This window comes from Symphalangus syndactylus, chromosome 15, assembly GCF_028878055.3.
Source record: "Symphalangus syndactylus isolate Jambi chromosome 15, NHGRI_mSymSyn1-v2.1_pri, whole genome shotgun sequence".
In the NCBI taxonomy this organism is placed as follows: domain Eukaryota; kingdom Metazoa; phylum Chordata; class Mammalia; order Primates; family Hylobatidae; genus Symphalangus; species Symphalangus syndactylus.
The window spans coordinates 50,013,702-50,033,326 of NC_072437.2; the positions used below are offsets into that span (position 1 = coordinate 50,013,702).

Below are 19,625 nucleotides of genomic sequence, written 5' to 3' on the forward strand. Positions count from 1 at the left end.
AAGGTGAGGTCCACAAATATTTAGACTATCTTTTTTATTTCCTGAATGTACTATAGGTTATTATGTTTTCTTATATTTTAATTTTTCAAGTTACCAGACATTTTGCAAACATTTACATGGCAATATGTACTTTTCAAAGCTCGGAAAACTTTCCTTTTCTGATTGTTCTCCTTTCTACTGTACGTATTAAAATATGAATTTCAGACATATATTAGACAAATATATACAAAGTTTAGGCCACACCAGGAAGTGGACAGTTTAGAGGATATTAAATATTTGAGAAATATGCTTATGTTTGGTATTGTCTTATTTTTGGTTTGGATTTTTAATTTCCTATTTCTTATCAGTGCTTCATTCAAATGGATTTATTCGATTTCTCCAAGATTTGATTTCCTTTTCTTTTTCACACAACTGTGTGTTTGCTCATTAGTAAAAGTTGAGTAATATACAGTGTTTACATTTTAATATTTAATTGTTGGATGAATCTCACTTCAAGGGGTAAAGGCTATAGTTCATTGACAGTGATGAAATAACCTAGGTGGCTTTCATATAAATAGCAACGAATGTGCACAATAGTTACATTACATGGTATATTTAACAACACTGCTAAAGAGTAAGATGGGAGTTCAGTCTTTCCTGATGGAGATACACCTGAGTGAATTCAGAGAAAATTTGGTTCTGCAAGCTTGAAGGAAGTAATTGTTATTCAATAGAAATCAACTAACTTTGCATATCAGTAAAATACACACACATACTCTTAGCTATTTTCTGAGTGCTCTGGAACTGATATCAAAATAGCAAATATATATTTATGAGAAGTAGAAATGCTGTATTCTTTTCAGTCACATAAACTCAGTGTAATTATGAAATTAACTTTGAGAAGATGTGAAAAATGTTTTCTTAACCAAGTAAAGATCTAATAAAAACACAAATTTTATATCAAGTTACATCATTTTTACATACATATTTGTACCCCAAATGCCATGCCATTAATTAATTTTTTACTGTTCATTTCTAGATGGAAGACTGTATTTGAAAACTACTGTCATGTACTGAATCTTTCCTGTTGAAGAAATCCATGTTATAGAAAAGAACTTTGCAGTCAGACATTCGTCATGGGAAAGTTCAGAAAAAAATAAAGTCCTTTTAAGGGAACTTCCTGAATTTTGTGTATTAATGTTCTTTAAAAGTTTAAGTATTCTACAAAAAAAAAGTTTCCTCCATTGATTTTCACCTGTGGTTCATACCAGGGACCTGAGAATGTTTGTAAATGTACAAGTATCAAAGTTCTTACAGTTAATTACTGCAACTTGCTGCTGGACAATTGTATACAGAGTTAAAGGCAGGTCTGAATAAGACCTAGCTTTGCTTTTTTTCTAATGGAATGAACCATTTTCCTCTTCTGAAAATTCTGTATCTGAGCACATCAAGAGATTCTTGTAGCAGTGGTTACCCAGACTTACAGAATTACGTCCTCCAGAAACCAGCAAGAACACTTGGAATGAACTTGTAGGGGGCATAGAGGATTCTTGAAAAAAAAAAAAAAATACAAGAGTGATACTCTGTTACATTCAATTTCAAACTCTCTACTTGTGGGTTTTCTCCTGAAGAATTTTTTTTCACATACTTTCCAAAAGACCAACAAATGGATGTTGACAACAACCCAGTGAAATAACATTTTGCATATCTGAAAAGAAGCTTTGAATATAAGCCAAAAGCTTTCACTGAAGGTTTTTTTTTCTTAAAAATAAAAAAATATATAAATGTAACACGTTTTCATTCCAAACTGGTAGTGGTATATAGAATTAAAGATAATAATGTTGCTTCTTATTCAAACTGTTGGTCATATGTACAGTATATAAACATGAAACACACAAGGAAGGTATTATGTATGCAGTAGTATACTAGAGTTTAGGAAAATGAAAATTTTAGAAAATATGTTTTGTCACCCTGTTGGTCAGAAAGACGTCTTTCTGGTTTTAACGCATGCAGGCATGTAAATATTTGTCTGGAGTCACAGTATTAATGAATGAGATCTTAAGCATCTGGTGACATCAGAATTCTGTGTCAGCCACTTTTATTTGTATATTGAACCCTAGCTAGTGCCCCAAGCTGCACTATTGGGAATGGATTGTGGCTGAACAGCAAATCAAAACACCAGAAATATTTTTATATGTTAATGTCATATTATGTTAATGTTGCTGAAAACAAAACCTAACAAACCTTGATGTACCAGTCCAATACCATGTAGCGCTGAGTGATAAAGTTAAAATGTGCTGTGCTTCCCACCCTTGGCAGAGGGAAGGGTGGCTAAGTGTTATTTTCACTGTCTTTTTGAAAGTTACAGTATGTGTTTTCACTTTTGTGCAGATAACTGGAAGTAAAGCGGCAAACAGTGCTTATTACATGCTAAAGTTACCTTCTCTTTGTTTTTTGCATATCTGGAATTACACCTTTAAAGACTGATATGAATCAGTACGGTCACTATACATTTTATGATTTTTCTGTCATCTTAAAATTGTATGATCGTAACGTTATTTATTACCACAAAACAGCAAAATCTTCAATGTCTAAGAAAACTAGCTTAAAATGTTTAAATATAGTTCTGATTGGGTATTAATTACTTGATTAAGAAAAAATTAACATTATAGATACTCTGGCATTACGCTTCTATACCTTTTAGGTCTTCCTTGCAATACTGGAACATAATTATTTTGTGTAGCTCACTATTAGGCAGCTAAGTTCATTTTTTTAATACCATAAAAAGGTTATACGTACAGTTCCTATTTTAGCTTGCTTACAAAGGAAGCATTATTTTTATTTAAAGTATGGTTAGTAAATGATTTGTAGAAACTTGGTTTTCTAAGCATAGTTCTTCCATAACCACCTTTTGTTGTTTGAGCACAAGAGATTCTTTTCCTAGTTCTATGTGTTTTTTTCCCTATATGCAGTCTTTAAAGGATTACAACACTTAAAATTGAATGGACTTGTGTCAAGCTTTTGCATCATACATTTTTTGAAAGATTTTTTAAAAAGCCTACAGCTTACTTATGTAGTAGAATCAGCCATTGCTCTGCTCCTGGCATAGAGTCACCTATTACGTGGATTAAATAGTTTTAAAATACATACGTTGAAGACCTTTGAGAATGCTTTAGTGTTTGATTTGAAATAAAAGGAAATTTTAGCAAGGATTAAAGAAAAAAGCTATCAGCTGTATGTTAAGAGAGACTCTTACTAACATGTTGTAAATATTACAATTCATGAAATGTTATTGTAAGTCTGTAACTTAATTTTTTCCCTATTTTAGTTATACAGGTTGCTTTGGAAATTTGTGTTTTGGCATAAACAAGTGAAATGTGCCCATTTTATGGTTTCCATGCTTTTGTAATCCTAAAAATATTAATGTCTAGTTGTTCTATATTATAACCACATTTGCGCTCTATGCAAGCCCTTGGAACAGAACATACTCATCTTCATGTAGGACCTATGAAAATTGTCTATTTTTATCTATATATTTAAAGTTTTCTAAAAATGAAAAAGGTTATTACGAATTTTGTTGTACAAAATCTGTACAAAAATCTGTTTTTACATCATAATGCAAGAATTGGAAATTTTTCTATGGTAGCCTAGTTATTTGAGCCTGGTTTCAATGTGAGAACCACGTTTACTGTTATTGTATTTAATTTTCTTTTTCTTTTCAACAATCTCCTAATAAAACTGTCTGAAATCTCCCTGTGACTTTATTTACAGTTCGCCTTTATTAAATTTTGTGAAATGCATAGCATTGAAGGAATATTTACTTTCTAATGGGAGGCATCTAAAAACAACACAAGTCAGCTCTTTGCAATGCAAGGGGAACAATGCTCAATGATTTTATTTAACATGCAACTGCTTCTATCTCTAATATGAATTACTGTGGTGAAAAACATCATAAAAGCACACTCTGTAGTTATTGTTTAACAAGCAGATTTTCCATATTTTGTTTCTTGCCAACTAAGCAAACTGCCCACATATACATGATTTATTTATGTACATTTCTCAGTTTATGAAGCTGTTATTTGTACCTTTTTTCTTTATATTCTTATATTCCCATGATTCTTATTTCACAAAGCTTTGTGCTGAATAATGCAAAGTAGACATGTTGATGGAACAAAATATATTATTCCCATATCTATGAGTGGAGATTTGTAACTCTAACTCAGTGTTTTGCTTTTGATCTCTATCATTGGAAAAAAAAATGCCTTTAGAAACTTTGAAATTACATAATCCTTTAATAATATATAAACATTTTAATCGATCAAAAGTGCAGCATTTGAAGAAATATCGGGTTGCTATCTCTGTGAATATTCTAAACATTCCCAAGAGAATGGAAAATGAATTTTTCTGTCTAAAGGTATGATTTTAATGAATTCTTGAAACAGTATATTAAATTATGACTTTTTTCCTTAATAACACCTAAAACGTTTATGTGACCATTACAAGCACATTTTTGTCTTCTGTCATCGTATGTTTATGTCAGTAAGACTAGCACTAGAACATCATGCAGTCTCTGGATGTTAGTGAAACTCAGTGATAATTTAGGTTGGCCCCCATGTGTTTTCATTGAGATTAGCAAATTTATAATGTTCACAAAAGTTATTTATTACTAGAGGAGAGTATCTTATAAATGTAAGTTATATGTATTGCATTTTTAAAATATGGGAAATAGAGATGTTAATAGAATCAAAAAGCTGTTGTAAATTGCCTTACAAAAATATCTTTTCCTTATGTGCAGGCTTGGTGGTAACATTTATCTTTACTATATGACTTGTATATAAAAGCCGAACTTATCCTCATTTATTCATTTAAGCAAATTCATGAATAAAGCCTCCATTCTACACAAAGCATTGCACTAGGCATTGTAATGACTGAAGTTGAAAGCTTATAATTTTGTTGGAATTAGGAATCTTACTTTCAGGAAAATAACATTCATTGAGCCTTTTTTTTTTTTTTTTTTTTTTTTTTTTTTTTTTTTGCTCTGTAGTGGAAATAGAACTGGTATTAAAAGGGTATTGCCATAGACACCTTTCCACTAGGTGGTAACAATCTAGTGACTCATTTTATACTTTAACCTGCTAAAGAACAGAGGTGATTTGGGAGTCAAGCAATTGGGTAGGAATTGAGAAAAAGGAAAGATATATTTTCCCCTATGTAAAACATCCTATTAGTTATTTTTTTCATGTTTGCTCATTTATTTCAATCACATAATTCTTACCAATGATCACAAATGTTATTTTAAGGTAAGTAGTCTGTATAATTACAGACCAAAAATAAAAGTTGTCAATAAACAAAAGTTCCTGATATGTTTAGATTATTGCACATAGATATACAATATTTAATATTTATCCCTCAGCCTCACTATATAGAGTAAGTTATGGCTTAAAATGATTCAAAGAACACAGAACATAAGTTCCTAAATGCCAACTGAGTGATTTAGGTAATGGGTGACATTTGTAGTGGTAGCATCATTTACATTTAGAGATTAATGAGCTGAAGATTTTGAGCTGAACAATTTGATCAGTTAGGACTCTTCTGGTGGGATATAATTAAAACAAACATTTGCAAGATTAAAGAGCAAAGAAAATTTGCTATAAAGACAGAAAGGTACACATGGACCCCAAGACAACAACGCAGTCAGACCCCAGGGACCAGGGACCAGGGACCAAGGACCTTCTTCTACCTTCACTTTTCTGCTCCTTTCAGTGACTCTGCTTCTTTCTCCTCTCATTGCAGACACACTTGCTTCTCTTGTTCGTCACTTGACTCTTCTATTATTCAAGAGCATAAGACCCAGCCCACAGGAATGAACAAATCCTTCTCTCTGTCTTGTCCTAAGTCAGATTCCCAGAGAATTCTGATTGCCTCGGGTCAGAGCACATGCCAGTAAGGTACCTTGGCAGTACATTAGATGAGTTTAGGGAATTTTAGAAATTATTGTGTCTAATTAAATTTGAATCTCTGGGGTTGAGGCTAGGGCATCAGGATTTTCAAGTTCTTCAGGTGATTCTAGCAAGCAGCTAAGTTTGCAGACCACTGTCTGGGAGAGTGGCAAATATTACATTACAGAAAACAATTAGTGGAGGTCCTGCTGTGGGGCAGAGAAATAGCTGGGGATGAATAAGTGTGCAATGTGAGCTGTGCACTCACACTACTAATGCCAACTAATAGTTCTGTAAAATCAATTAAATATTTTTGAAAAGTAATTTTAGCATTGTGAACTTAATTCTGAATTAAATATGAATTTGCAATAGGAGGAATGCAATGTTTTTTTCTAAATAAAATTATTGATGAATCTGACCCCAGTTCCAACTGCGCGTGGAGGTAAAAATTCTATCTCAGTCATTATTGATTCACCTTGCCTCTGAATGTCCTAAACATTCTTCTCAGTTCATCCCATTTGGGGAGAATGCTTGGTTTTTCATGCCTAGGGTTAGCACGTGAGAAGCAGCCCCAAGCCCTTCTCAGAGAGTCTACAGGTTTGCAGAAGCAAAAGTTATGACATAGTATGGCGTGGTTCTCAATGTAGAAAGGGTAAATATTTAAGACAATTATATTAATGGGGGAGTGTAAAGTCGGGCAAAAGGAGGTAATGTTTTTATACATAGCTCACACTGGAAAAATGTCAGTCAATTCAAGTAAACTGTGGTAAATTCTGCAAATATAATGTGGTATCTACAGCAACCACTAAAAATGCTTTATTAATATACACACTCAAAAACACCATAGATTAATCAAAATAGAATTCTATGCTATAGTGAGGTTAGCTTGCAGAGAAACAGTAAATATTTTTGGGAGTTGATCCAGAGTGTTAAGTTACTTTGCTAGTAGTCTCCAGTTCTCTCGTAGGTATTTTGGTTGCTCTCCCATCAATGCTAATTGTGTGACAAACTTTGTCTACTACATTAGGCAACAGATGACCACAAGTTGGTTGATAAATCTCCATCACCATGCATTATCCCTATTTTCTGTTTATTGTGTGTAGTCACTTTTGATAATATATGTTAAACTTCTGCTTTAAAAAACAAGCAAGGACTTAAATGGTAACTATTTAGCTATTAAAAGTTATTAATTTGGCCGGTCGCGGTGGCTCGCGCCTGTAATCCCAACACTTTGGGAGGCTGAGGTGGGTGGATCATGAGGTCAGGAGTTCAAGACCAGCCTGGCCAAGGTGATGAAACCCCATCTCTACTAAAAATACAAAAATTACCCTGGCATGGCGGTGTGCGCCTGTAATCCCAACTACTTGGGAGGCTGAGGCAGAGAATTGCTTGAACCCAGGAGGCAAACTTTGCAGTGAGACGAGATCACGCACTGCACTCCAGCCTGGGTGACAGAGGGAGACTCCATCTCAGAAAAAAAAAAAAAAGTTATTAATTTGAAAAACCCCATTGTTAATTTCTACCATGAATATGGGAGCTGGGAGAAGATTGTCAGTGCTTTTCTTACTAACTCACCTTGTGGAATTTATAAAGAAAAAGAGAATCACAATGAGTTGGATTTTTCAGCTAAATTCCTTTGGTTATCATGTGCCTGGGTTCATGTATGCTGAATGGTTTGTGGCTCCTTCCATTATATATTTTGGTGCTTTTTAATGTATGTATGTTTTACCTGTGTGCCCCCGCCCACCACCACCACCACATATGGCTACAGGAAGACAATAGGTCCATATCAGAGCCAAAATAATAGTAATAATCGTGGTCAAGAGATCTTGGGAAATGAAGGTCCCTGCAGTATAGAACAAGGCAGGGCAAGACCAGAGAAAATGATCAAAGAACAAACAGGTAAATGGTGTAACAGCACGATGTATTTTTAGGGGAGAAAGGTGGAGAGAAATTTTTTTCCTCCCTGAGACAGGGTCTCACTCTGTGTCCTAGGCTGGAGTGCAGTGGTGCCATCACGACACACTGACCTCCCTAACTCAGGTAATCCTTCCACCTCAGCCTCCAGAGTAGCTGGGACTACAGGCCCACATCACCATTCCCGGCTAATTTTTGTATTTTTTGTAGAGACAGGGTTTCACTAAGTTGCCCAGGCTCGTCTGGAACTTCTGGACTCAAGTAATCTGCCTGGCTCACCCTCCCAGAGCGTTGGGATTACAAGTGTGAGCCACTGCACTCAGCCAAAAATTCTTAATTGACTAACAGAAATGATAATTTAACATTTAGATGTTACAGGTATTAAAAGCCGACTGTGATTTGGGGGACACCCCCCGTTCCTGGGGAATCTTTCACCTGCAGTTGCCTTGAAGAAGCCAGGTGCACTTCCATTTTGATGGGTCACCTAGCACTCTTTGATCTGCTGAGCTTTCACTATTAGGCCTAGCTATGTTCTGTTCATTCTTGAATCTGTGCCACATGCATCCACTGTAAATACTCCAGCATTATTACTTTGATAGACACTGGGAATGTTGAAGCACTCCCCATAATGCAGAAAATGCTCTGACTACCTTTGTCAGAGCAACAAACCAGACACATATTGCTACAGTAAAAATTCAAGCATTAAACAGACACTGGTCCTCTGTGTCCACCAACCTGTAGGGGACAAATTGGGTTCTTTAAGTGGTCCCATTGAGATCTCTTCTCTAGACTTCAGATGAAAGACCGTTATTTTTCTCATCCTCTAGGTGTTTGAAGGAACTTGAACCCAAAGAGACCCTCAGCCCTCATCAACAATCATCTTATTACCTCTGCTTCTTTATCCTACCTCTTAAATTTGTTTTACAATCTGGAGGGGGTGGAAAATAAAGGACACAATATTAGTTTCTAAATATCTGTTTGCAAATTCTGATGATGATCTTGCATCTTGCCTTAGGATGTGGTATCAATTTTATTTTTTATTCATTTAAAAATATTTTTAAATGTTTTGAGATAATTGTACATTATAGGCAGTTATAAGAAATAACACAAAGACATCCCATGAATTCTTCCCTCATTTACCCTCCAGGTGAACTATTGCATAAATATAGTACAGTATCACAATTGGGAAATTCACATTGATATCATCTACCAACAAGTTATCACTGTTTTACATGCACTCATTTGTGTGTATATGTGTGTGTTTAGTTATATATTTTATCAAGTTTGTAGATTCACGTGACCATCACCACAGTCAAGATACAAAACAGTTCCATCACAAGGATTCCCATTATTATATTTTACTGCTACAGTCATCAACTTCTCTCCCTATTTCCCTGAACACTGGCAAATGCCTGACCTGTTTTCCATCTCTATAATTCATCTTCATAAGAATGTTGTCTACATGGAATCACACAGTCCAGTCGGACACCTTTTGAGATTGACTTTCTTTCACACAGTGCAATGCTCTTAAGATCGATACAAGTTATTGACTTGTCAGTAGTTCATTCCTTTTTATTTCTGAGTATTATTCCGTGGTATGGATGTACCACATTTTGTTTAACCATTTATCTTTTTAAGGACAAGTGGATTGTTTTCAGTTTGTGGTTTTTATGAATAAAGCTCTATGTGGCCGGACGCAGAGGCTCACGCCTGTAATCCCAACACTTTGGGAGGCCGAGGTGGGTGGATCAAGAGGTCAGGAGATCGAGACCATCCTGGCTAACACGGTGAAACCCTGTCTCTACTAAAAAACACGAAAAAATTAGGCGTGGTGGCGGGCGCCTGTAATCCCAGCTACTGAGGAGGCTGAGGCAGGAGAATGGCGTGAACCCGGGAGGCGGAGCTTGCGGTGAGCCGAGATTGCACCACTGCACTCCAGCCTGGGCCACAGGGCAAGACTCCGTCAAAAAAAATAAAAATAGAAAAGCTCTATGTATATTTATGTACACTTTTTTTGGTATCAGTTTTTATTTCTTCACTCCCAAGAATGTAATTGCTGTGTCATATGGTGATTGCAGGTTTAGTTTTGTGAGAAACCATCATACTCTTTTCCAGAGGGGCTGTGCTGTTTCACATTCCCATCAACAACGTATAAGTGACCTAGGTCAGGCAGAAGCTGAGTTCTTCTCTCTGCCCATTGACACAGGACACAGGAGGGAAAGAAGCTCACACCACCTCTTTCTGCTTACTTGATGCAAGGTGAATACCCCCACTGTGCCCTAATGACATGATTGGGGTGGGTGATGAATCTAAGTGGTAGCTAGCCCTGCCTTGCCCTGCCTCATTAAGTTTCATTGCTACCAGCAGGTGGGGGTGGAGGCTCAGCTAGCCCCAGCCAGCAGAGGGAAGGAAGATTAGCTCCCGTCTGGTTGTTAACAGTGGGATCACCGCCTACCTCCTGCTTATACAGATGGGGAAGTGGTGTTGAGGGTAGTGGCATTGGGTGGAAGATCAACTTTTCACTTGCCCCACTAAATGTGGAGTGTAGTTGGCTGTGGGGAGTGACTTTTCCACTGGTGCTTGGCTGTAGTTTGTTGCGTATGGCCAAAGAGGTTGTTTGTTTTGTTCGCCCACCATTTAACTGGTCCTTGGGGTAAGGAAAAAGACTGACCTTAGAGAATTTTATGTTTGGGTCTCTTTGCAGCTCTCGCTTGGAGACTTCTGCAGGGCTGTGAGATACACAGGAGGCAATAAGGAAACCCAGGGAAGTCACTGCAGTATCATTCTTAAGGCTTGAGGCCCCTAGGCAGTCCACATTCTTTCCACCTTTCAGAGACCCTCTCTATGCTTGTTTGTTGTCTTTTTGTTCAGAGTTCTTAGTTGTAAAAAAGGATCTGGGGGGAACAGTGCTATTCTCTTGGCCAAAACCAGAAAAAGAAGTGACTCCCAGGTTTTTGTTTTTGTTTTTCCAATCTCAGTTAATTTTGTTTTGTTTTGTTTTAGTCTTGTCACATTGGAAGGGCAGAACTTTAACAAATGAGATCATGTGGCATTATTACTTGCTCAGATAGATATTTAAAGCAATCATGACCAGAAACCAACATAGAATCTGCAAGATATCAAAATGTTTGTTATTTTAAAATATGCATTTAGGTGATAGTACTATTTTGCAAAGTAGGTTGGGCATGATCTTGTAGTTAATGCGCAGGTATGTTTTGTCATGAATTATTTCAAAGCCATAGAAAATGCGAAAGACTCACACCTTTTAACTAAGATCACTAATTGTTAATATTTTGCCCCCTTTCTTTCTCTGCCCTCTCTCTCAGAATGTGTAAGCACCTGTGAATTATTTTTAAAAATATATTTGATATATTATATTATTTAACATTATTTTTTATATTAAAATGACCCAAATTTGGCCAGCAGGAACTCCCTCAAGCTGGCTCTTGTGTCCTTTCTATGGGTCTCCATTCATTGTTGAGTATTTGCTTGCTTGGAGCTCAAGAAAATGTTCCAGCCTTAGCTATACTTTTTTAACTGCTTGAGACCTTAAAAAACACTATTTCAGCCAGGCACTATGACTCAAACCTGTAATCGCAACACTTTGGGAGGCCAAGGTGGGCAGACAGCTTGAGTCTAGGAGTTCTCGACCAGCCTGGGCAACATGGCAAAACCCCATCTCTATAAAAAATACAAAAATTACCCCAGTATGGTGTGGCAACAAGACTGTGGTCCCAGTTACTCAGAAGGCTGAGGTGGGAGGATCTCTTGAGCCCAGGCAGCAGAGGTTGCAGTGAGCAGAGATCACGCCACTGCACTCCAGCCTGGGTTACAAAGTGAGACCCTGTCACAAAACAAATAAACAAACAAACAAACAAAAAGCCCCAGCTATTTCTTTAAAGAGTCTTAATTGTGAAACTTCAGCAGAAAATAAGACTGATATAGTTTCATATTACATATAGTTAAATATAGTTGATTTTAAAAATTCACACTGAAGATCTGTTTCTAGAGGATTCAGTAAGTTTATATTTATTTCTACTATCGTAATTATTTTTATTTACTCTACTTTTCTGGGGTTTCTTTTTATTTATTCATTTTTTAAAGGCTCTGATTCCTCATTTGGTTTATTCTTCCCATAACAGCTTGGAAATCATACACTCTGTTTTCACACTCTATTTCTATTTTGTTAGTAGTTATTCTTGAGTTTTTAAGTAGTTTACTTAATGTAGCAAAGGGTACAATATTTCAATACATTTATATTTTTCCAAAAAATACCAGGCCCTTGAAATGTCTTCATTCCGTTTCCTCTCCTGATGTTTTAGATGCTCTTTTATTTCTAATTTTCATTTTTTCCTACAAGAACTTACTATTGGTAGTGGTTGGTCGTTTTGTGTTTATATTATTATTATTCTTTATATTCCTTATTGTATCTCTGACTTCCTGCGTCATTTTTTGTTTGGTTGTTTCTGAAATTATGTTCAAAAGTTTCTTTCCTTAATGGAGTTGTATAAGATTCTTTACTTTTTGGTAGTCTTAAAACAGCTTTATTTTTCCCCTCTTCTTGGACAAAAAATAACTTTGCTTAATGTTCAATTGGATGTTGCCAGTAATTTTTCTCTTAACAATTTATATGTTCCTCTTGCTGGCTTCTGGCACCAACTGGTATTATGAAGTGTAGTTTAAATATTGTTATTTGTAGGAAATTTGTCGTTTCTCTCTGGATTCTTTTAATAACTTTTATTTGTCTTTGGTGTTTTGCAGTCTGAAAATAATTTGTATAGGTGTGGACTTATTTTTATTTATTATGTGTGGAAACCACTGGGATTCCCAAACAGTTGAAGAGATATTTTTCCTTAATTTAGAAAATTCTAAGACATTATTTCCTCAAATGATGCCTGTGTCTATTTTTCATAATGTTTACAACTTTTTGGAATTCCAATATAGTTCTGTGTGAGACACTTCTACTTTAACTTCCAAGTTTCTTAACCTTCATTCATATATACTATTTCTTTATCTGTACTTTATTCTATGTAATTTTTCTGATTTCTCTTTCAATCTACTAAAGATCTCTTCAGATGTATATAGTTTGCCATTTAATGCTACAGAGAACAATCAATATTATTCTATTTTCATTTTTAGAAGTCTACTTGGTTTTTTTTAGACCTTCTAAGTTGCTCTTAATAGGTTTTCTTTATCCATGTGTTTGGTTCTTTCTTTTATTTCCTTATATATTATATATATTATTTACCTATAGTTGCATACTTCTATATCTATCTATTTATTGATCAGTAAAGACATATTTTGTTTCTGAGAATTCCAATAACTTATGTTATTGAGGTCTGATTCTGTATTCATTATTTCTATGATCCCCTCTAATTTCTTATTTCTTAATAATTTAAAAATTTTGATTTTGTAGAATTAGATAGAAGGAATAAATTCTAATGCTTGATAGCAGAGCAGGGTGACTATAGTTAATAAGAAAGTATTATGTATTTCAAAGTAGCTAGAAGAGAGGACTTGAAATGTACCCAAAATATAGAAATCATAAATGCTCAAGGTGATGAATATCCTAAACACCTTGGCTTTATTACTACTCATTCTAAGCATGTAAAACATTATACATACTCCATAAGTATGTACAAATATTATGTATCAAACAATTTTAAATGTTGATTTTGAACTCGTGTTCACTGGAACTTTATCTGTGGGAATTCTTGAAAATCTTGTTTGTGACTCTAATGCTCCATGGAGAAATTTTATTTGCTTCTGCTAGATACCAGGGGCTCTTTTAACTAAAATCTAAATTTAAATTAACTTTAAATTCTTTTAGCTCATGGAGATAATGCAAGTTTGAGGGTAAGTTTATTGTCCTAAATCTTCAAATGATATTCCTTTCTTCTTTACTCAGAGTTACAGCTCATATATATTTTTTTCTGACATCTGCCTTTAAGAGATGGATTTTTATCTCTTTAAGTGTTTAACTTAGAGTATAGACTTTCTGATTCCTGGGTTTATATGAAATTCTCCACTCAGACTTTATTTCCCATATGCCATAATCATGACCTTTGAAACTGAAATTCCAGGTCACCCGTGGATCTATAGACGGCTCAAAGACAGATATACTTTATATCCTTCCTCTTTATCAGATTTTCTTTTTTAATTTTTAAAGAAAAGAACCTTTCATGGAACCTATGCTTAGTCATCTGACCACTTTTAAACATTCTTATTTTGCTTTCTTATGTTCTTGTCACATTCAACTTGCTTGGCTGATACTGAAACTTAATGAAATTTCACATGTACCTCATAAATACATATAAATATAATGTATCAAAACATTTTTAAAAGTAAAAAGTTAAAAAATGAACTATATTATGAGAAGTCGAATCCCTTCCACACATATTTAGACTTTGATGCAAATTTGAATGATGCAACTTTGAAATAGCACACTTGTAAAATATGTATATAGTCTTTATATATAGAATCTGAAATAATGAAAAAAATAAGTGTGGGGGAAAAATGAACAAAGTGAAGCAAAGAGGAAGAAGAAGGAGAAAAAAGAGGACAAAGGGGAATGCGAATGAAAGGGGAAGGAGAAGTTAACTGATGAATAATTAACTGAGCCACGAAGTATAGGAGGGAAAAACATTATAACTAATGCTAGCACAGTTACGGGGAGAGTTTTGTTGGTTTGCAATGAGGGAAGATAAGGCAGCTGTGATTAAGGAGCAATATTAAGAAGTGGAAATATTGGGAAGGAGGATTTTTGTGTACATTCGTGTCATACTATTAGGGCCCAGTGTCAGTACTCAAATTGTTCTGGCTATTAAAATGCTGATATTTTTAATGCAACTGTTTGCAGAAACTACAGTTTATATTTACTATTCAGCGAGCTAAACTTTGTTAGAATTAGGCATATTTGAAAGTTATGCACATGACTGAAATTTAATCAAATAGAGGTACTTGTAAAATTTTCAATATTTCTATCCCTGGTTTATACAGTTAAATCCTGCAAATATATAATCAGATATACTTGAATTTCTAATGGCAGTGGATTCCTAAAGAGAATCATTGTGCTTTGTAACAAAGGATACATTAAAAGCTTTGAAGGACACTGAATCTGGTCAAAGTATATTTCAGACTTGTTGGCACAGTATGCAACCTATATTCGCATTATACTTTACAGGATCCTTAATTCAAATCTGATTGATTTTTTTAGCTGTTCCAATTTATTCATTGCCCAATGAGTAGTCATATTTGTAGATGAGTCTGCACTAGATACATTATTTTCTTGGCTTTTGAGCAAACGTAGATCAATATTAGGAAACAAATCTATTAAAAGTGTGTTCACTGTTGTTCAGTTATTATGTTGAATACTGATTATATGCCTGCTTCCCTTTATTCTTGCGCTTAGAAAATAAAAAGCCAAACAACTGTTGGAACTTTCTTCATATACTCTAAAATGATTGCAACTCTATATATGTGAAGAAGGTGAACTACGGTAAAGTCTTTACTGGTACATTCTTGGTTATATTAGGTAAAAAAGGAACTATTTTATTTTCAAAAGTCTTCTCTTTGAGAATGTGAAATTTATTTTTAGATGAGAATTTTTAACATTACTTCATAATTTTAGCCAATTTTCTGATTGATTTAATTACAGAAACTTAGGTACAACAATACATATATTAGTAAGAGAAAGAAACATTTCTGTAGGGAAACCATTATATAAATTGAAGATATTCCAGGAAATAATCCCAGTACACGAACTTTGAAAAAAGCAATCAGGCTGTAGCAACTTAATTCCATAAAATACTTAGTTGAGCTTTGAGATTAATGTTTGTTAAAACACAATTTTCATATTCTTTTAGGTTGAAAAATTGGATATGCTACATGGGAAATGTATCATCAGCTGGGTTCCACAGACTCTGAAACAGAAATTTGCATGCAGTGTATTTGTTGAGATAAACTCTTTGGAACAACCACTATGAGAGTGAAGAGAACAGAATAGGGCAAACAAAGAAGTTGAGCTTCATTTGTGTCCTAGGAAAGGCCTCAGCTAATCCCATGGGAATTGGGGTGACTGTGGAGTTTTACCACATAAAGACAAGGAGGTCGGGTTTCACACCACTGGTTTTATTGCTCCAGCTACTGTTATTACTGATTAATTTATCTCTTCAATCATGACTTCTATGTCTTTAGAGATACCATAGCATTCCTTTTTTTTTTTTTTTTTTTTTGCATCTCTCTGCTTCTCTTAACTGTCTGCTTCTTGTCCCACATTCAAATTCTCAGTGGGAGAGAATATCATTGTATTAGACTCTCACCATTCAAGATAAAGTATGTATCTTGGGCAAATCTCCTGTGTAGGTCCTATTGTAGGTGGGTCTATACAAATGGTTGCCTGTGAGTCTGTGATGTGTCCAAATTAATGATATCACAGGGCACACAACATGGTGATCTGTTTGTAAAGAACTTCCCAGAGGAGGGCTCTGGGCAAAGTGAGCAATCATAATCTGCTTAGTGGGGGTCAATTTAAACTTCAGTTTATTGCCTGGCTTACTAATTTATAGTGATGATCCCTCTCTAGATTTTCATGTCCCCATATATTTGACACAGCATGGGTTCTCAAATTTCATCATGCACCAAAATATTCTAGAAAGATTGTTTAAAACGAAGACACTTGGAACACTCTCAAGAGATTCTGATTAAATTGGTTTGGGGGAGAACCCTGTATTTGCATTTTTAATAAACATTTTCTATTCATTAAGTTTCAGATTGAAAATCATTCCAATTAGTTGCAACAGAAAGAGGTTTAAAAGAGGCAGTCAGATGTTTACCAGGTTATTGGAATGGTTGGTGTACATGGCTCCAGGTTTAACTTCTAGGAGTAACCCTCCTAATAACACCATGGAACTGGTCTATCAAAGGAGCTTCTTTACCTGTCATGATTAGGAAGTTAGGGAATTAAGCAATCGCTGTCACTACACATGCCAGTGAAATGGATGGCAACACCTTCCCTGTTGGTACTGAAGAGCTATGAATAAACCATGAGACCTCTTAAAATGTTGTCCCAGGAAAATCTGACCATATTCATGATCCTACCTGCAGTAGAAATAGGGGAAGCTGCAAGAGCAGAACCTCTGCTTCATGATTGTCATTCCCTTCTTGCAAATTCTCATGGGTGGATCTACTTGTAGAAGATAGGTCCTGTAAGAAAGCCAAGGTGAACGGAGTCTTGGAAAACTTGTCTTAACTTGTGGTCTGCATTGAGTAAGCTGATCTGAACTGTCTGCCACATACCTCAAGTGAAACTGATGCAGGCATCCAGAAACCACAAATTGAGAAAACAAACTATCAGACGGTAACTAATTGGGTTAGTTAATAGATTCTAATAGGCAAGAAGTACAAAAAATAGAATGGTTTCTGTGAACATATTTGGATTTTACCATGTTATTAAATATATTGTAATTAGTCTTTATAAAAACATATCTGTGATTTTAATTTTTGTTTTGTGAATTATTTGTAGGCTTTTATATAGATATAGCCATAGCATTGAATGTTAGCATTTACCAATCTCTGATGTTAAATATTAAAGTTTAAACTAATGGATATTGTTTAATACACATTAAAATAATGGACTCATTACTTAATAAAATCATAGTTAATATGGCCCCAAGGCATAGTATCTAGACTTGTTCACTAGTGCCAAGTTTCCTGCATTGTTTTTAAGTCTGATAAAGCAGAGAGCAGAAAGACAAAAGGAAATAATGGATGAAACAGCAGCACAGGTGGCGGCCAAGGTATCACTTAGCGATTGCCAATCACTCAGGAACATTATCTGCTATTTGTTTCTCTCATTGTACCTATCCTGCCACAGGTAAAATTCTATGAAATTAAGTTTAATACAATATATAATTTTTTAAATAATAAAATCGAGTAAAATATATTCTTCTGTAACATGTTTTATAACATGAATTAGCTCACACACATTTGGTGAAAATGGAAATGGAAGTGTATAATACAAATGTTGTGTTAATTCATACTTAGTTTCCCCCCACATCATTTCTTAAATGTACCAAAGAATTTAATTTAGAGGGACAGAGGGTTGATCAAGGAAGACATACCACACAGCTTTCAGGTAGTTACTGTATTCAACATCCTCTTTCCTTACTTTTATCTTGGCAACATCTCCTACATTTATTCCTTCTGCAGTCCTAGACACAGTGCTTATGTTCAGAAGAAGATGCTAAGGCTCAGTGAGATTTTCACCTAACAATAACAATTCATTATGTGCCTGTATTCTCATTATTATGAAAGAATAAAAGACATCAAATGCAAGGGACGTCTTAGTCCATGGCATAAAAATCATACCATTGTTCTGTTCTGTTTTCTCTCCTTATCCGCAAAGCATTCTGTCTAAGAAAAGTAACACAAAACTGAAATTCCGATACCTGTTTGCTGAAGCATCTTTCCTTCTGGCAACTTTTAATAATATCTGATTTATAAATTTGATTTATTAGATACTTGTTCAAGTTTCAAAATAAATAAATATGCCTATACTATTTTTTGTGTGAAAACAGAGGCCTCCTTATTTTGGCCCAATAGACCCTCATATTTTTAAAAGACTAAAACTGGAAGTGGTTCCCCATTTTTCCTTAGGGTACACCTTCGTTGCAGCTGGCATTTACAGGACATTCATTTGTATTATCTAGGCATTGAACAAAGCTGGCTAACAAATACTTTCCAAAGGTTCCCTGAAACTAGATTTATATTGGAAAAATTCTGAAGGCAAGTAATTCTCTGAGACATAGTCATTAACTTTTTTTTCTCAAGGAGGGCAATTTATTGAATTTATGCTGTCTGTATTAGTCTGTTTTCATTCTGCTATAAAGACTGGGTAATTTATAAAGGAAAGAGTTTTAATTGATTCACAGTTCAGCATAGCTGGGAGACCTCAGGAAACTTACAATCATGGTGCAAAGTGATGGAGAAATAAGACACCTTCTTCACAAGGTGGCAGGAAGGAGAATGAAAGAAGGAGGAACTACCGAACACTTACAAAACCATTAGGTCTCATGAGAACTCACTCACCATCACAAGAACAGCATGAGGGAAATTGCCCCCATGATCTGATTACCTCCACTTGGTCTCTTTCTTGACACGTGGGGATTATAGGGATTGTAGGGATTATGGGGATTACAATTCAGATGAGATTTTGAGTGGGGACATAGCCAAACCACATCACTGTCCCATCTCCTCAGTAGAAAAGATTCAAGTCCTGTAGCACTTTGTTCTTTTTGGCGTATTTATCACCAGTTTACTTCACTTTTTTTTCTGTATAAAGCTGTTCTCTGTTTCTCATTACAGTCCACCTGCTGATGTTTGCTCATTGTTGGATGGTACAGGTAGGGAGTAGTAAAGGCCTTTTCCCCAATCATCCAGGAGGTCTCTTCTAAAGCTTTGCCCTACAACATCTTTTCAGTCACAGCATAGCCCTCTGTAATGGTTTGAAGACTTGTCGTGGTTTTATGACAGATGGAAATGTTGTAAAACAACCCTAGTGACTCCATGGAAGTTGTACAATCATTATCCCAAATAGCATTATTGAATATCTAGGAACTCTAGCAACAACAATTCAAGATGATGCTTAATCTTGACTGTGCCTGTTAGTCTAGGATATCTGGGTATATCTGTGATCTCAGCAGTATGATCACTATTCTTTCTCTTTGGGAGGCCTGATACCACCATATAAGTATCTCTGTTTATTTCCACTTCAGATAGGTGGAGCAGCTG

The 19,625-nt window shown here is 35.2% G+C and overlaps 1 protein-coding gene across 8 annotated transcripts in view; it reads left to right on the forward strand.

Annotated features, from left to right (window-relative positions):
• DACH1 (dachshund family transcription factor 1) overlaps positions 1–3,731 on the forward strand; it is a 486,527-nt gene extending 482,796 nt beyond the window's left edge. For all 8 annotated transcript variants that reach the window (XM_055244568.2, XM_055244566.2, XM_063618777.1 and 5 more), the window contains one exon: positions 1,019–3,731. In XM_055244568.2, the coding sequence (XP_055100543.2) occupies positions 1,019–1,056 (38 nt within the window). In that variant the 3' untranslated portion in view covers positions 1,057–3,731. The remainder of the gene's footprint in view (positions 1–1,018) is intronic.
• Positions 3,732–19,625: the final 15,894 nt, after the last annotated feature.